The 17,473-nt window shown below is 42.9% G+C and overlaps 1 protein-coding gene across 2 annotated transcripts in view; it reads right to left on the bottom strand.

The window, feature by feature from the left end:
* Positions 1-17,473, bottom strand: part of TNPO2 (transportin 2) — a 31,821-nt gene that overhangs the window by 9,226 nt on the left and 5,122 nt on the right. For both annotated transcript variants that reach the window (XM_081180293.1, XM_081180294.1), the window contains exons 5-18: positions 17,314-17,420; positions 13,597-13,730; positions 12,188-12,269; positions 10,811-10,933; positions 10,321-10,439; positions 9,026-9,086; positions 7,928-8,096; positions 6,930-7,082; positions 6,561-6,786; positions 5,731-5,902; positions 3,810-3,896; positions 3,302-3,409; positions 2,835-2,993; positions 576-663 (exon numbers count right to left, since the gene is read on the bottom strand). In XM_081180293.1, coding sequence (XP_081036419.1) covers positions 576-663; positions 2,835-2,993; positions 3,302-3,409; positions 3,810-3,896; positions 5,731-5,902; positions 6,561-6,786; positions 6,930-7,082; positions 7,928-8,096; positions 9,026-9,086; positions 10,321-10,439; positions 10,811-10,933; positions 12,188-12,269; positions 13,597-13,730; positions 17,314-17,420 — 1,788 coding nt within the window. The remainder of the gene's footprint in view (positions 1-575; positions 664-2,834; positions 2,994-3,301; positions 3,410-3,809; positions 3,897-5,730; positions 5,903-6,560; positions 6,787-6,929; positions 7,083-7,927; positions 8,097-9,025; positions 9,087-10,320; positions 10,440-10,810; positions 10,934-12,187; positions 12,270-13,596; positions 13,731-17,313; positions 17,421-17,473) is intronic.

Genomic DNA, 17,473 nt, shown 5'->3' with positions numbered 1-17,473 from the left:
TCCCTAAGAAAACACTGAAAGGGGGTTGACAAAAAAGATGAAAGCAATCAGCAAGCACAGAGGACAGAGAAGGAGAAAGAATGTCTGTGTGGACTGGCAGTTAAAACAAGATGCCAAGACAGGAAGGAAGAGGATTCAAAGTAATCAATGAGGTTTCCTGCGTGGGCTGCAAGACAGACTTAAACCCAGCAGCGTCTGTATGGCTAATCTGCCAGGAAAATACCTGCTGGTTAATCTCTTTCTTTGTTTTGTGCACCAATGATTAAAACTGGGACTTTCTGCATGTAAAGCATGAGCTCTACAACTTAGCTATGCCCCCTCTAAACTACTACACAAGACCCTAACAGCATTATGGCAAAAACCTGTTTTTCATAAAAGTAAACCAAGGCAGATATGTTTCTTCCTCCAGATACAAGATATACCAAAATCTGTTACCACTTGAGAGCTATTATAACTGCTAGCAGCTATCTTGGTCCCTCTCAGACCTTGGGATTAAAAACAGTACTAACACAAAGATCACTACTATCATGCCAAGAAACATAAGGTCACACAACAAGAACTCAACAGGTACCTACCAATGCATGGCTTGACATGCATGAAACAGGCTTTGGTAAGGTCTCCTAGGAGTGCAAATGAGCTCTGCCGAACCTCTGGCATGGTGTCCTACAGGGAGAGCAAGGAAGTTTAGAAGGGACAGTGTTGTGTGTACCATCTAGACTGCAGTGTAGGGCTGGGCGATGTTGGGTTTTCAACATCGCAGTGTATCACCAGCCAAACATGGTTTGGAGATATACCGCGATGTTGAAAAAAGCTGCATTGGCCCCAACCAGCGAGATGCTGGGTGAAACTGCCACAGCTCTCATCGGGGGAGCTGAGGCACTTTCACCCCAGCGCCTCATGGGCTGTGGCCAATACACAGGGGACGGAAAGGCTCCTGTCCCCAGCGGAGCCAACCCCGAGTCCTCTGCTACTTGTGCTGGAGCAGCAAGGACATTGGGGCTCCTTGGCCAAGCTCCTTCTGCCTTCGCTGGCATGGGGGCGGGGCAGGCAAGCTACCTTGCCCGTTTGCTCTCCACTCTCCGAAGATGGACCAAGTGGCAGTAGTCAAGCACACGGAACCTATCAGGCTCTGTGTGTTTGACTGCCTTCGCCCATGCAGGTGCGCTGTCTCTTTCCTCCGGTGGGGGGTTGTTCACCCCAGGAGGAATGATGCAGCTCACCCGCCCAGGCGAAGTCTGCAAGGCACAGGGTACAAAGCCACCCTATTCGTGCCTTGCAGAGAGGGGCTGCTGGTGAGCGTTGGGCCCGCCAGCAGCATCAAAGAGGCCCTAAACCGCCTGGCTGCCTTCCACCGAAAGGGTGGGCTCTGTCTTTCTGGGAGGAAAGGCGCAGCACACCCTCCCGGAAAAGGCAGTCAGGTGGGGTTGGGGCTCTCTAAGCTGGGAAGGGCGAAGCAGGGCTGGGGCTCTCTCAACTGAGGAGGGGGAGCACTTCAATGGGCCCTCATCCCACCGCTGGCTCATGTGAGCCCGTGGCCCATCGGGGGCTCTGTAAAACTGCTTGGCTGAGGCGAGGCCAGCAGTGTGCTCCTCAGCCAAGCAGTTTAAAGCAGTGGAGGAAGGAGCAAGCCGTAGTGGCACCTCACAGATTCAGCTTGATTCTGCCCGGGCAGAGTGCAATGGTGCTTTCAACAGTGGTATATTGCTGGTGAAACCATTGCCGCTTGTGTCCCTCCGCCTTCAGCTCCCAGCCAGTTTGCTTCTCCCTCAGCGTGCTGGGCGCTGGAAGCAAAGGGACTCAAGAGCAGTGACAGTTTCACCAGCAATATACCACTGAGTGAAGTATTGTGGTCTGTCCCCACATACTGGTCCTGGGCGATATATCAATATATATCATCCAGGCCTACTGCAGTGTCTCTCAGTCTGACATAATGGTGAGTGCTCACTTGTAAGTGATAGAGGGAAAACAAAGTAGATGTGCAAGATCCAGGATATGAGATTAAATTTGGATGCAAACTTATTTATTCACTAATCATTACTTTTTCTGGGTCTGCACTCAACAGGTCTCTCATAAAAGACAGTGATAAACTCTCCTTCCCTGTTAAAATTATTACGAAGGAGCCTTGTGCAGATGGAAGGAATTTGGCTGTTAATAGGCACAGACCCTCTCAGAAATACCAGAACAGGACTATCCATTGCTGGTTCTGTCTAGCTCTGCTTCCCGGGACAGTAGGAGGCTCTTAAGTCAGGGAAACCTTACAACTGATGCTTTCTCCCCACCTCTTCATACAACTCACAATGCATTAACAACCTAGTATAACATCCTTTTGAAAGGCAGACACTCTGGGACACTTGCTCCCTGCTTGTTTCTTTTTTTAACCTTTGGATTCACCCAATTATTCTTGCAGCTTCTGCTACAATTATTTCTAAATTATTTTCCCCACTTAGTTTCTCACCATCTATCCAGTCCCCTATCATATTCAATAATTTACTCAGCCTATAATTCTCAAGTGTAGAACAGCACATGATGTAGAACACATCACCCACACCACCCTCAAAACCTGATTTCTTCCCATTGACATAGAGGCATTGATGATACAGTGCTTTTGTCTGCTAATTCTCATCTTATTGTTTTCTAGCATTGACTTCTCTAACTTACTTGTAAAGTAAGCTTTATTAACATTAGTCTAAATTTTGGAAAACAAATGGTGAGCCTAATCTCAAGTACCTCTGAATTCAAGTTCTTGGCTGGGGCTGAGAAATCCCAGGGTCCCAGAAGCTATGAACTGGCCTAAAGCAGTCATTACACATTGAACGCAGGACTCTCTCACCCACCTGCATGCACTGGAACAGGAGAGTCATGATATTGCTCCGGGCCACAAGCTGCTCCACATGACATCCCAGACCTTCAGCCAATCCACTCAGCAAGTCAAGAGCAACGATCATGAAATCTTTATCAGGAGCCTCGTATTGGTCTGGGTGTTGACTATACATCTACAAATTTGAGAACAGAGAACCATTTACCTCAAAGAAAACACAAAGCCTCAACAAGGCCATGACAAGCTTCACTGAGCAACAGTTTGAACAGGAACACTTGTGCTGTTAAAGCACAGGGTAAGTTTCAGTTGCCTAGTCGATGGTTAATGCTAGCTTTTGTTACTGCCAGTTATGGTTAATCTGCCCACATGTGATCCTCCTTCTCTGATCAACAGGGACTCAGTTTTCCAACACTTAAGTATTATAAACAGCATACTTTTTTTAAAAAAAAAAAACCAAAACCAAGAAACAACAGCCTATCCTACCATGGCTTGGGCAAGGGTCTTCTGCACAAGTGTCACACAGCGCTGGTAGACAGGTTCACAGTATGGGAGGAAGCCACTTTGGAGTGCAGTTGCTACAGATGACAAACACTGTAGAAATAACAGATAGCAACTCAAAAGACATGCATGGAGGACCACCTGGCATGCACATTGTCTTGCCCTTATTATCACTGAAACCATTTAACATAAAACCACTTAGCTCAGTCATGAAAGGGACAAGAAACAACTTGCCCCTTTCATGTGTTTATTTCAAGCAGCTAGAATTGTGCATTAAGGACAAGGAGTCTGCCCAGGAACCAAAATGTCTATATTTCTCAACATGCAACAGTACATTTTTTGCTGATTTCCAATACACTATATTAAATACATTTCTTGCTAGACAGAGTGGGTGGGGAAACCATTGCCTTTGAGTAGCATGGCCATTATGCACAACAGAGCTTAGTTCTTTCAACTGAAGCATTAGAGCCCACCAAAGTGGCTGGTCACTTACTTCTAAGAGAGGGAAAAGATCTTTGTCCTCATCCTTTAGCTCATTCCACTTCTGTATCAGCGGTGGCATCAGTTTTTGGATATATTCCTGGGTAAGAGAAGATCAGTTATGACCAGTTATGATCATGCTGCAGTCCCAGCCACTGCCAGTATCATAAAGTGAGCCCAGAATCCTTCAGAACTGAAAAACACTCAACATGAAACTTCAGGATTCGAATGTCTTGTATTTTCATTGGTCATCACTGTTTCTGGGCTCAGTGTGCAGATACTGTCAGACCAAGACTACTACTATAATTCCATAGAACCAGACTTCTAAGTGTTTCCCAACCACTCTGACCAGGGTATTATTTCAGAGAAAAATAATTTTGTCTGGAGAAGCAGACATAACTAGCAGCATTTATACCAAATAAGAAAAAGTAGAAACAGCATCAGTAGGAAAAACAACATGCTTGACAAGTAAGACTATTAAGTATGTGTGCTTGACGTTTCTTTGCCTTTTAAGAATAATTATTTGTGCACAAGCAGCACAAGACTACTATTTTACCTCACTGGCATTTGCGGACTTACAGTTGCATAATAGCAAAGGAACTCGTAACCACTTCTACCTGCATGACACTAAAGTAACTTTTTGTAGTGCCACAGCATAACAGAAATCAGTGCTGCACCTTATTTTAAGTTAAGGCTCACACACAATACTACTTTATTCTGTAGTCAATAATACAAAGTAGAAAAAATGGGAAATCTGTCTCGTAACAGTTCCACCAAGTAGCAGTTCTCCCTAATCATATATGGAACTACGATGCTGCCTTGTATGAAGTCAGACCACTGGGTTCACCTAACCAAATACTGTCTGCTCTTCCCAAGACCCCGGAGAGCTACCAACTTTGTTTTAATTGGCCTCGCCACCAGAGATCCTTTAATTTGAGATTTCCAAGATTGAGTGTGGGATTGTCTGCATAGAAATAATGCTCTTCTGCTGAGCTGTATTCCTGACTTTCCTCCAAGGGGCAAAAGGCAGCCTATATGGTTCCTCCCTCTCCATTTTATTTTCACAAAAACTCTCAAAGAGTGGCCAGGTTCATCCAGTGAGCTTTGTGGCTGAGTGAGGATATGAACCCTAGTCCCTCACTTTATCAACTGCAGCACACTGTCCTTTCATTATGCTCTTCCTGTCAGTAGTAATTTTAATTTATAAAATGACCCAATTTATATACTGATTGATTGTAAAAACAAACAAACTTTAAATATAAAGTAGCATACACACAGCCTCAATAACAGTGAAATAAACATTTCTGGGCTTCCCTTCTCTAGACCTTTCACCTGCAATACAGTGGTGCCTCGCAAGACGAAAATAATTCGTTCCGCGAGTCTTTTCGTCTTACGATGTTTTTCGTCTTGCGAAGCACGGTCCGTCACAACTGCGCCTCTTCAAGCGGCTTTAAAAAAAAAGCGCAAGACGTTTTCGTCTTGCGAAGCAAGCCCATAGGGAAATTTGTCTAGCGAAGCAACGCAAAACCGAAAAACCCTTTCGTCTAGCGAGTTTTTCGTCTTGCGAGGCATTCGTCTTGCGGGGCACCACTGTATCCTAGCACCAAGGAAACAGGTTTGACAGTCAATTAGATTCTTATACTATCTCTTGGAATAGGAGACCTTTTTTGCTTCCGGTCTCTGAATGTACCACCAATCAAGGTTTATCAAGGAGGGGGATTAATGTGGTGTACATGTAGTTAAACTACAGTGGGTTTTGTTCATCACACTAATGAAGGAAAAACATTCACGTATTTGGACTGACCTGCATTCAATAATTAGTTTATGCTGACAGTATTTCACCCCAATGAGAAGAGGTAAGAGGACACAACCAGCCATGGTGATCAAATGCTAGCAGTTTCCACTGTTAATGCCAAAAAGAAGAATGCACATACCGGCTGGTTGAGGTGGTGCCCAACAGAATCAGCCAAGGTGCCAATCGCATCATACAGGATCAGCAGGTTCTTGTGCTGGTATTTCCCAAATGCAAAAACCAAAGTATCCAGAATGAAGCTGAGGTATGGGACCAGCTCTGTGCAGGCCTCTTCTTCAAGGGTGGCAAATGCACTAAAATTAAGGTTACAAGAAGAAAAAAAGTGGTGGGCATGACCAAAGTGAAAGCAGCACCAGAAGCTGGAAAGATTGAAATCCACAGATGCCTGGATAATTTCTATCCTGGGCACTTAAGAGATCAGTTTCACTGCACAAGAATCAACTATAAGCCTATGCCACTCTTTGATCTGAAGTATAAGGGAATTTCTCTGGGTCAGACAGTACGAATATATGAACTATCACAGCAGTGCTCAAATTTCAAGTTCTTCATCACATCCAGAGAAAATCTGAAGGGTGCAAGAGAAACGATGAATATAAGAAGAGTAGATCTGTGGCTCAGAGATACTCTAGAATCTAGTCTGGTTCTAAGTTAGGAACAAGGCCTCAAGATGTGTATCAATTTTAAGGTACTCTTTAATTTTTGCACATTATACCTGATCTAGATAGTCATAGCTTCTGTGTTTGGTTTTGCCCAACTCAAATGCTTAACCATAACGGACCAAGACTCTGCGAAGGCATCCTGGGAAACACTTCTACATTCAAACAGAAATGGCTATAGATTGCAAGGAACCATCAGAAAAGAAGTATATTCAGGCCCTTTGAGCTTACACTGTTTTGATAAACACACTTGTTCAAATGTGCATCAAGTGAAGTGATGCCATGAACGGGTTACCTGCAAGCAGCCTCCTGTACTCTCTTGTTGCTGTCAAGAATCCGCTTGAGCAGCTCTGTCATCAGAGGCTTGAGATACATGTCTGGGGGTTGGCTCACAACCCAGTGGGCATAACGGCTCAGGGTCCAGCAGGCAATGGAGCGCACTAGGGCCTTCTTGTCAGAGAGACATTGGATCAAGTGGGGAATCAATTCAGGGAGGTAGGGAACCATGCCCTGCATGCAGCCTAGAAATGCAAGAAAATACGTTCAGCATACTTTTTAGGCATATCAGAGGGCTGCCAACTTGTTCACATGAAGCTGCTGCCAATGCCTTCCCCTTTTTGCAAATGCAAACCCCTAGTTTAAGTGATACAATTATAGAACTCACCTTCAGCAATGGCCCCTAGAACGAGGATTCCGGACTCCTTGATGACCCACTCGGGGTGGAAGAGTAGCCCCTTGAGCAGCGGGAGCAGGTGTGGGAGGAGCTCATCTCTGAAGACATTGGCCAAGACATCGAGGGCGGCAGCAGAGCATTTTCCTGTAGGAGACATGGGGCTATGTGGTAGAATCTGCACAGAGCACCAGTGGGAAAGCTCTGGTCCATGAGCCAAATTAGGCCCATAAGGTCTCCCAATTTGTGCCTTATTGTTCCTTTGCATTCCTGAACTTGCGCTGTTTATGTTTGGGGCTGAATATGAGCCTCACTGCTTTGGGGCACAACTGGCTCCACCCAGGAGCTCCCAGCTGGATTTCATTCCTCCTTATGCCTCAGATGGTCATAAGGCAGAGGTGACTGACAAATCTGGTGTGTGGAGCCTTGGCTGCTATTTGATTGCACTCTCCAGCATAAAGTGACTCCCTATGCATTGCACAGAGTAAGCTCTGTGGGAACAAAGAGTCTTTTAGGGAAGAGACAAGCAGGAAAAAAGCACTTGCTTTAGGATAAACATGCAAGGCAGAAAGTATCTTTTAGGGGTAAGAAAACCCCAAGCTGTGCAATTCCAGCAACTCTATTAAACAAGAACTATCTTTTTAACAAGAAATAAAATTGGACCATTGAATAAGCTCCTTGGGTGTGTATCTTCTTCCCACATAAAAGTCTAAAGAATCAGGCCAATGGCCCATCTTGTCCAACAGCCTGTTCTCACAGTGGCCAACCAGATGCTTGAGGACAGTCTACAAGCAGGACATAAGCACAACATTTTGCCCACCTGTGATTCCCAGCAATTGGTATTCAGAGGCATTTGCCCCATACCATCCCAAATGAAAAGGAATGGTATCAAGTCAGTTATGTGCCCAGTGCTCCATTCTACTAGCTCCTGGCACCCTCATAGTTGGCACTTTCCCATCTCAAAAGCACTGCACAACTCTTCCCCTACTCACTCAGATTCCAGTCAGATAGCGTGTCATCGTCGTCATCCTCATCCTCTCCATCTTCATCATCCTGTAGCCGTTCCTCCTCATGTTGCAGGGTAACCGTGCGTGATTTGTGAAAACGAGGCTTGATATCCTGCTCACTGTCAGGGATGGCTTCATCCTCTTCCACATCACCCTGAAATTGAGTAGGGGGAGCACATGGAAGCCCATTTAATACTGAGTCTCGTCTGCCAGGGAAATGAGCTCTTGCAAAACAGTACAATATTTCTTGTTCTTGGTGGGATAGTTACTTAATGCCAAAATAAACCCTGGCAAAGAATGGTAACCCTCCAGTCCTCTTGGGACTCTTCACATCATGCATCCATGGATCAGACAGGACGAATACAACAACCCATCACAGTTGTCAGGCTGAAGGTTATGCATCATTTCCAAGAATGCATATGCTTGGCCACTGACTTGGGAGGGTGCAAGCATGTATGAATTTCACTTGAAAAGTTAGACTTATACTAAATGGGGCAAAACATAGTTAAAGTCACCGGGGGGGGGGGGGTTTGCAGCCAAGAAACGCAGAAAAAGTGTTTTAACTCAGCTGATCAAGCCCATAACCCTAGTCTGTAATCTTAGGAAGAACTTTTCTTATAAAGACATGGTTATTCAGTCAGCATATAGGTGCGGCTCATGATGGAACTTGCAGGAGTTCCAGTGAAATCTCCCAGCACCACAGACCCAGCTTCAGTAGAACAGAACTAGTACATTTAAAATGCCAACTATATAAGAAGGGGATCGCCAGTCACTCGGTATGCTCAATTTTAGGAATAGGACAAGGAATAATTTACAGCCTTATGGAATGAGGCTCCTCAACTATCAGAACTGAAAGGGCAAGTTTCATTGTTGCGGAAGATTTGCCAACCATACTGCCATGCACTGTGCATGTAAGGATGGTCAGCAGCAAGAGTGGGGTAAGGATGAATGAGATTCTAGACGTTACAACACAGAATCCTTTTCATTTGTTATGCTCAGTAAACAAGTTGCGACTGAGGAATGTAAAACCCAGAAGAAGGTGGAAATACATATTGTATTAAATCCTAAGTTGGAAACAAATACCTTTAACAATATGATGTCAATTTCAGAATACTTCATTCCATTCACCAAAATTGGAATCAATCTGTTAAGGAGAAGGAGTAGAAAAAGTGATTCACCAACTGGGTCCTGGGGCAAGAATGACATAGACCACAGTAGGTGCTGAAGTTAATCATTGCCAAATAGGAGCAGTAATGTCTTTGTGCACATGGGGGGGGGGGCATTTCAGTAACTACTGACTGTTCAGATAATGCCCCCTACAATGCAGATTTCCTTGCAGCAAGCAAGCGTTTACACACTGCTTAGTGTAAGTGCCACTACTGCCAGACAGAAAAGCCCAACAGTAATTTATATAATCCATGCAATCCCACGCTCACAAGGTTGTGGCTAGCACAAAATGCTATTCTCTGCTGCCAAGTTGGAAAGAGAAACAGGTACTCTGGGCATGCAACAAGAATGCACAGCAACTCCATAGCAGCCACCTTTCCCTTTAACTCTTCCATTTTAAAAATCCCTTTCTGTCCCAGCTCCGAACGCTCAGTCATACTGCACGTATCTGGCAATTCTCCCCAACTTTGCAGTAATGATGAACTGCAGAAAAAACAGAATTGAAGCAATGTTGAAGGGCTCCACACCTCTAACTTGGAAGAGCCCTGTACTAGATTCACTAGATAGACTATAAGCATATATGCTTAAAATATGAAAGTAAAGATAAAGCTAAGCTGAGCAACATGCCAGCTTTTGCCTTAATTTGTTTTTGCACAAAGCTACAGCCGAAGAAACATGCAATAATACTATGTGCAGGGAGAATGGACATGCAGATGCCCAAGCCCCTTCAAATCTAGTAAGTCTAAGATATCCAGGAGTCTCACTGCCCTACTGTACATAAAAATGTACACTATACACGTACAAAGGTACAATATACATAAAAATGTAATGCTGCTGTCATGCTGCATTTTGCATGGCAGCCAGCATGGCGAAAGAACATCAAGCAGGCAAGCAGCATGGGTGGCAGGTGGCCCAGGCGAGCTATTTAACGAAGTGGGGAAGGTGCTTCAGAATAGTTTGCTAAAGCACCTCCCCTTCCCTTAAAAGGGGGTGTGGCTCAGGGGATGGGTGAGTTCTAAAGGGATGGAGACTGGTCAGGTGTAAAGGAAGGAGGAATTGGATTGGTGGAGGATCAACAAAAGGGTTGGTGAATGGAGCAAGCAGGGGTGGCAGCCCCTAACCATGACTTAAGTCAACCAGGAAGCAAAGTAAAACTGGGCTTCATAACATGCAACTTAGAATGCTAGTACTGCGGAGGCAAAGCTACTCACTGCACCAGGTGTGAAGAGAGCACCTCCTTGCAGATGGGTTGTTCAGCCAGGGTCAACCAGAATTCACACGCTTCCAGCGCCACATTCTCATCACTATCCTGGGTCCTCTGCAACATGTACTGGAAGGAAACAAGAGGACCAACATATAACTTTGGCTCAGAGACAGCTACTGCCTTTGCTGCATCTGTCTCATAGAATGATGACGTTTACCATCAAAATACAGCAGCATTTTGCTGTGACATGCCAGGTCAGCGGCATCAATCAATGAAGTAAACCCGCCACCGAACAAGTGGCATAATTATGCCTACTCAGTCACAGTATTGATCCACTAACATGGAATGTTAAACATGAAATCCCAAATCAGCTTCCATCACCTTCAGGCAGACTTGGTGGCACTTCTAGATATATCATTTAGAGTCCTAGTGGCTGAAACAAACAAAGGCAAGGCAGCATTTTAAGAGGACTTGCTCCGTAGAAAAAAAGGACTTACCTGGATGATACTATGCATGTGAGGGATCAGTCGATCAATCCGCACCTCTAGCAGCATCACCAATGCTCGGCAAACATTCTTTCGAACCTCAGGATCTTCATCTACTGCCAGAGCAAACAGGTGCTGCCAAGAGCAGGCAGAGTTAACATTCACACATTCAAAAGAATTTGGCTAAGAATCAAACACCATCCCCTTCAACTGGCCCAAACCTGTGCCTTCCAACACAGAGATGGTTCTTCTAGACTTGCTGCAACTTGGCCAGACAGCAGAGAAGCATTATGCTCGGGGCTCTTGTGCCAATAAATACACTAATGTGCTTATTTTGCATGTGAACTCTTAAGTTCTCTGCAAGCTTAGTATTTTTGGCAAGTGGAGGTGTGGTAACAAAATGACACACAGTAGACAATTGGTGTATATAAGAGGAACACAACCGAAAAGCATACAAAATAGAGAGCACCAACTATGTGTTCTAGCCTATAAACATTTTGAGACTTTTACAGACACTGCCTGCACATTTGCAAGTGCAGAGGTAGCACAATACAACAGAAACATTGGTCTCAGGAAGCATAGCTAGGGCCATACTATGTTTGACTAGGCCTGAAGCGAAGGAGTATGTTGGTGTTAAGAACCAAATACCTTTCTCTCTGTACTGGAGCCTGTATTTCCTAAGGCTGCCTCTGGCCATGGATATGTTACTGCAGTAGAAAGAAGTCACTGAGACAGAGAAAGCTTAGGATGAAAGTGTTAAAAATCCCTATCTTCCCTTTTAAAAAAAGATCTTATTAAGAACTGGACAAAAGCTTTAAGATCTGGCACTCCCTACATTTACAAAAGGAGGCAAAATGCAGATATTATGAGGACTGAGAGGAAAAACTGGCCTTAAAAAAATAAAAATGAACAAACAGTTGAGAAGATTCAAAGTCATTGTGCTAGGCTAACACAAACGGTGATCTGGGGAATTCAGGAATTTCTAGGACCATATTAGGTGTTTCCTCAAGGAGGTAGATCAACAAATTATGGATACATTTCTCTGAAAAACTGCTCAACTGCTCCTGTTAACTTTCTCTGCCACTATGCAGCTACAGGGGAGCACTTTCAGTAAATCACTTTGTTTGCATAGGGCAACAATGAGGCCAAAGGGGTCTGGCAAGGGCAATGGGTGAACTTGTGTATACCCTAGAACATTATGCAGGATCTATAAATGCACAGAGGTCAGTGACAAACATTCAAGAATTTCTTGATAGACCAGCTAACATCAAGAGCATCCCTTACAGGTATCAAGTCCCAGAACTTTGTGCCTAATAATAAATAGTCAATCATGGACTGTGATGCTTCAGCTTTCAATAACCACAACTGGACAAGAGAAATCCATCTCACCTCAATGAAGGTGTCTATGTTATCCATCAAGGCTTGGGCCCTTTCCATGATGAACTGGTTAACACATGCAATGGCATGGGACCTAAAGAGACAGTAAAGACAGCTGAAACCACTTGACCAAGCAATTACTACTTACTTCCAATAAGTGAACATCAATGCATTCTGTTAGCTTAATTGCAGTTTTTTCCAAGGAACAGTTTTGCAGTGTAAACAAGCCAAAAATCAACATTTATGTCAATTTTAATTTCTGACTTAAAACAACATATACAACACCTCATTAAAAATCAAATGCAGAAGCCAGCAACAGAGATTGCAATAGGCATTCATGTGCCAAGGACCTGAGCAATATATATAACTTTAGTCTGCATTTAAATGCCAACAATGCATGGGACAGATGCACTTGTCCATAGAGGTAGTTACACAATTGGTGCACTGCTATGAAAAAGGTCCTTTCACAAGTCGCCATTCCATTGGCCAGATTCACTGGTGGGACCAGCAACAGGGTTTTTCCCACAGACCTCAAATAATGGGTTGGCAGAATAGGCAACATTTTATTGCCTTTTACATTTCCATCTCTAATTGGAACTGAATTACTGGAGACATAGGATTGGTTAAGACAGATTTATCTATCTATCTGGCCAAGAATGAGCCTTGTGCCCACATGCTTCCTCCCCATCTCTCTGGAATTCAATACTCTCAGGGTTTATTAAGACAGTTTCCAATTACATCTGAACATGAAAAGTGCAGTTTAATCAATTACAAATCAGGACATGAAACCAGCATCAGATTAAGCCTTCATATTTTGGTTTACAGGCAGAGATTCAGTTATAACTGGAAACTGTGGTTTAATTAACCCTGCAAATATTCTGATGCAAGAAAGAAAGAAGGTGCAATAGAGGAAGGAGGATGTGGGCAGAAGCACTGGGTCCCAAAGTCTAATAAATCATGGCCTATTTGACACATGTCTGAACCAAGCCATTATGCTGCTTAGTCAATGATTTGTGGGGGTTTTGGTCAGTTATGTTTTATTATTACCATCTTACTCAGCTACGAGTGATCGCCAAAGAAGAAGAAGAAGAAGAAGAAGAAGAAGAAGAAGAAGAAGAAGAAGAAGGTGATTACTACTATAAGGACTGCATACAAATATAAAATGTATTTACAATAACAAATACATTATATACAGTATACAGCTATCAGTGTAACAATCACACTTCCAAAAGTAAAGGATGCCACTTTACAATAAACCTTCCTTTACATGACAATTTTGCAATTTGGCCAAGTCTGTCAAACCATTCTTTACTGCCTGCATAAGGAGGGCAACTCCACCACATGTACAATATTCAACAAGAGCACATCCTTCTCAAGTTTTGGAACACAGAACAAGAATAAGTAGCATAGCAGCTACATACCTAATCTTGGGGCTGCAGTGCTTGAAAAACTGGAGGAACTTTGGAATCATAACATTAAGAGGGCGGTTGAGAGCATCACTGTCCAGGAGCTCAGCAGAATCTTCACAGATCTTCTGTAAGGCACCAAAAGCTCCCTAGAGAACATAGAAATAGTCGCCACCAAATATGTGAGGTTAGGAAACAGGCAAAGTGCATCTGAGCATCTAAATCCAACAATGATAGCTAGACTTTCAATGCTCAAATTGCTCTTCTGGCATGAGCTAAATTCATTTTGAGGTCTATGCCAAAGGAAAACCATCTAAGTGACAGACTGCCAATTTGAAAGAACGTGTTGTCCTCCTACCCTCAGCCAGACTTCCTACGCAACGGTCTAATATATGCCAACTAATTGCCTAAATAGCTAAGGATGCTACAAGAGATGTAGCAATAGGATTGTTTTTAAAGAGAAAAAGCCTATCTGAAGAAAAAATGATGGTGGCAGGTTTGGCTGGGGGCTAGAATATTCCTGGAACAGGGTGGGGAACTTCAAGTTTCAATTTCAAGTTGAAAAGGAAAATGGCTTTAGATTAATAATCTCTGACCTCACCCTTAGAACACAGCTCAAAATTGCTCCCTTTTCATACACCCTACCTTATCCACCCAGATTAATTCAGGGTTCTTCCTTGGTTAATGAAAAATTGGTCCATGACACTAACAGTGGAGTAGCAGTGCTATTTGGATGCCATTGCGCACAGCAAGAACACTTATGTCATATGAAAATTCAGGCTAGGTGAATAGCCACCTAGTAATAAACAGTTTTATTTAATAAAAAACAGTCTTAAAATTCACATTTAACCTTTTAAGGATATGCTCCTACACACACACACACACACACAATTTCATTGTATTACTATATTAACATACCTTCTTCAAGAGTAAACTCTCTCTCTCAAAAAAGAGTAAACACTCCTTCTATTGGAAGGAGGCTTCCAATAGAAACATTAACAAAAATACTAATATATAATTATATATTAAAACAAACCAGTAACCAACAAAACCAACAGCCAACACAGTGGCAAAACTCAATAAAACTCTTTCAAATAAAAGCCACTGAAAAAGGGCAGGTTTTCAGATCTTTCCAAAAGGTCTGCACAGTGTTAATAGTCTGGTGGAACCCAACTGGCAAAAAAATCCAAAGCTGTGGGGCTACAATGGAAAATGTGCTCTCTGTCGCTCCCTCATACTAACCAATGTAATTATTCTTGGTGTGGGGCAAACAAGAAGGGCCTCCACTGTTGAACTCAAATAGTGAGAAGGTTGGTACAGGTGTAGGCAGACTTTCAAATATATGGGATCCAAACCATTTAAGGTTTTAAAGATCACAACCAGTGTTAGAAACTCAGATATTTAAGCTAGGTGTCAAATGGCTCCTTAAACCAGGGTTAGTTGCCATTTGGGGGGTCAGACAGCTTCAAAGTCGTATTTTTCAATATCACTTTTTAGTTCCTGAAATTCATTCTGATTGTGCAGATGTAATAAAACAAATAGAATTCTACAGAACGTGTTGCTAGTGTGTGAAAACAGTCAAGATCCAAGGATCCCCAGACATGCACCTCCAGATGGTGGAAACATCAAGTGCCATCCTGGCACTTGGGCATCTTCACTCGGATGCAAGTGGCCAATAGCGAGGTACAAAACGTCCCTGAGACCCGGTGAATTTCGAACACCGATCACAACCCCTTATCTAAACTTTCTAACTATCAAAATACAGAAGAACAGTTTTGTTGGCACTGTTTACCCTCTTAAGATCCTAGGCAATGGTCCCTTGAAGGATAGGTTCAGTCCTTTGGAAACAGTCTATCATGGGTTCTTCTACTATAGATGTTATCAAGGAGTTATCGAAAGCATAATTTAGCTCCTTAAGAGACAGTTTCCTAGTCGATCTTATGGACCCTTTTAAGAATCTTCTTTAAATGGTCTAATAAATCAATTACTAAACAGCTGGCAATATATCTGAATGTAATATTTCTTAGATTTGTAAAGATGGTTAGTTCTTAGCTTGTCAGTTTTAATAACGTATAATTTGTTCTACTATACTAATTTTGTACTACTTTATATTTTGTACTTCTGTTTAATGGTTGCAATCAACATAAAGCACTGTCCGTTATATAATGATGCAAGAAAAAGATTTTTGGTACCTATAATGACAGGGTCCCCTGGCCAGAACCCCCTTGATATGATGTTATATCTCCTTGCAGACACAGATAAGTATATGACCTGGCAGGTAGCACTTTTTGCAACTGCTGCTAGGAAAATTAGAGCAAATTATATAGCCAAGGTAGCCATTAACTGTAAAGGAGATGAATTTATTTGATCCTATCTATCTACCTCAGGCTATGCTCTATCTTTGTCACCAAACTCTGTGTATAAATTGCACACTGTATTAATTGATATTGTTTTTAACATTAGTGACCATGTGATGATTTTAGCTTATTAATTTTATTGTTTAATGTTTTTATTTGTACATTGGGGTACTTTTATAGCTCTGTTTAGAGTACGTAATGTTTTAATAATATAAATGTTTTAAGTTTTTTTACCAATTCAGTATATTTTCTTTTAATTGTCAAATAATTCTGTGTACATTGCGGCAGCCTTTGGCTATGTGCAATAAAACTGACTGAGACTGGTACAGTAATGGTGTTTTGTGAGCCAATCGCCCAGCTCTTAGCAGAACTCAGTCAGTCACATTCTGGACCAGCTGAAGTTTCTGAATAGGCTTTAAGGACATCTTCACAAAGAACATATTGCAGCAGTCCAAGCCAGATATGACTAGAGCATGAATAACTCAGCCATGGCCCAGTCTGTCCAGCTAGGACTGCAAGCTGGCATACCAGTCTAGCTGGTAAAGCATATTCCTGGACACCACTGCCACCTGAGCTTTCCCAGCCAGGGCTAAGGCCACGACAGTGCTCAACCTGTGCACTCAGCAATGCAACTCCATCAAGAACCAGTTGTGAATCACCTTCTGGAGAACCACCCTACCTATGGTACCTCTGTCTTATCTGGTTTTAGCCTGAGCTTTGTTCACCCTCAGCCACCCCAGAATCACCTCCAAACACCAGTTCAGAATTTCAACAGCCTCCCTAGGATCAGAAGATGGAAATAAGAGGTAGAACTGGACATAATTTGCATACCGATGACACTGTAGCCCAAACCCCCAGATGACCTCACCCAACAATTTCATGTAGGTGTCAAACAGAAGTAGGACAAAATGGACCCTTAAACCAACAGCCATGGGGTACAGCAGAAGTTCTCCAAGACCACCTTCTGGAACTATACCTCCAGAAAGGATGAGAACCACTGTAAAACTGTCTCTTAAGCCTAACCCTGAGAAATGGTCCAGAAGGATACCATGGTCAACAGTACTGAAAGCTGCTGAGAGATTCAGGAGAATCAACAGAGTAGCATTCCCTTACCTGTGATTCTACAAGACTTACATCAGAGTAGACATGCATAGGATTGGGATGCAAATTACATTAGTAAGTTGGGGTACAAGATTGCTGTGCTACAGCCAGTCATGCTAAAAATAAAATAAAATTGGAACACACTCTTATATAGAGCACATACTCTATAGAGTCTTTTCCCACATGAGACTCCCAAGACTGTAAATTCTAGCACAGTTACTTACACAATCTTGTTGCCTGTTATCAATTATTAACCTATTGCAATTAAACTCACTTCACATGTATTGTAGTCCTCAGAGTTGAGCAGGTTGCAAAGCTGGGGCAGAAGTTCTGGCCACATCTGCAGCTCCCCTTTGGAAGCAATGGTGGTAATAAGAATACCTACCAAGAGAAAGAACAGGCTGCAGTTCAACATCACATCACAAGCCCAGTTT

This window comes from Podarcis bocagei (genome assembly GCF_964188305.1).
Source record: "Podarcis bocagei genome assembly, chromosome: 2".
Taxonomy (NCBI): Eukaryota; Metazoa; Chordata; class Lepidosauria; order Squamata; family Lacertidae; genus Podarcis; species Podarcis bocagei.
This window is presented reverse-complemented; position numbering and strand designations above follow the sequence as displayed.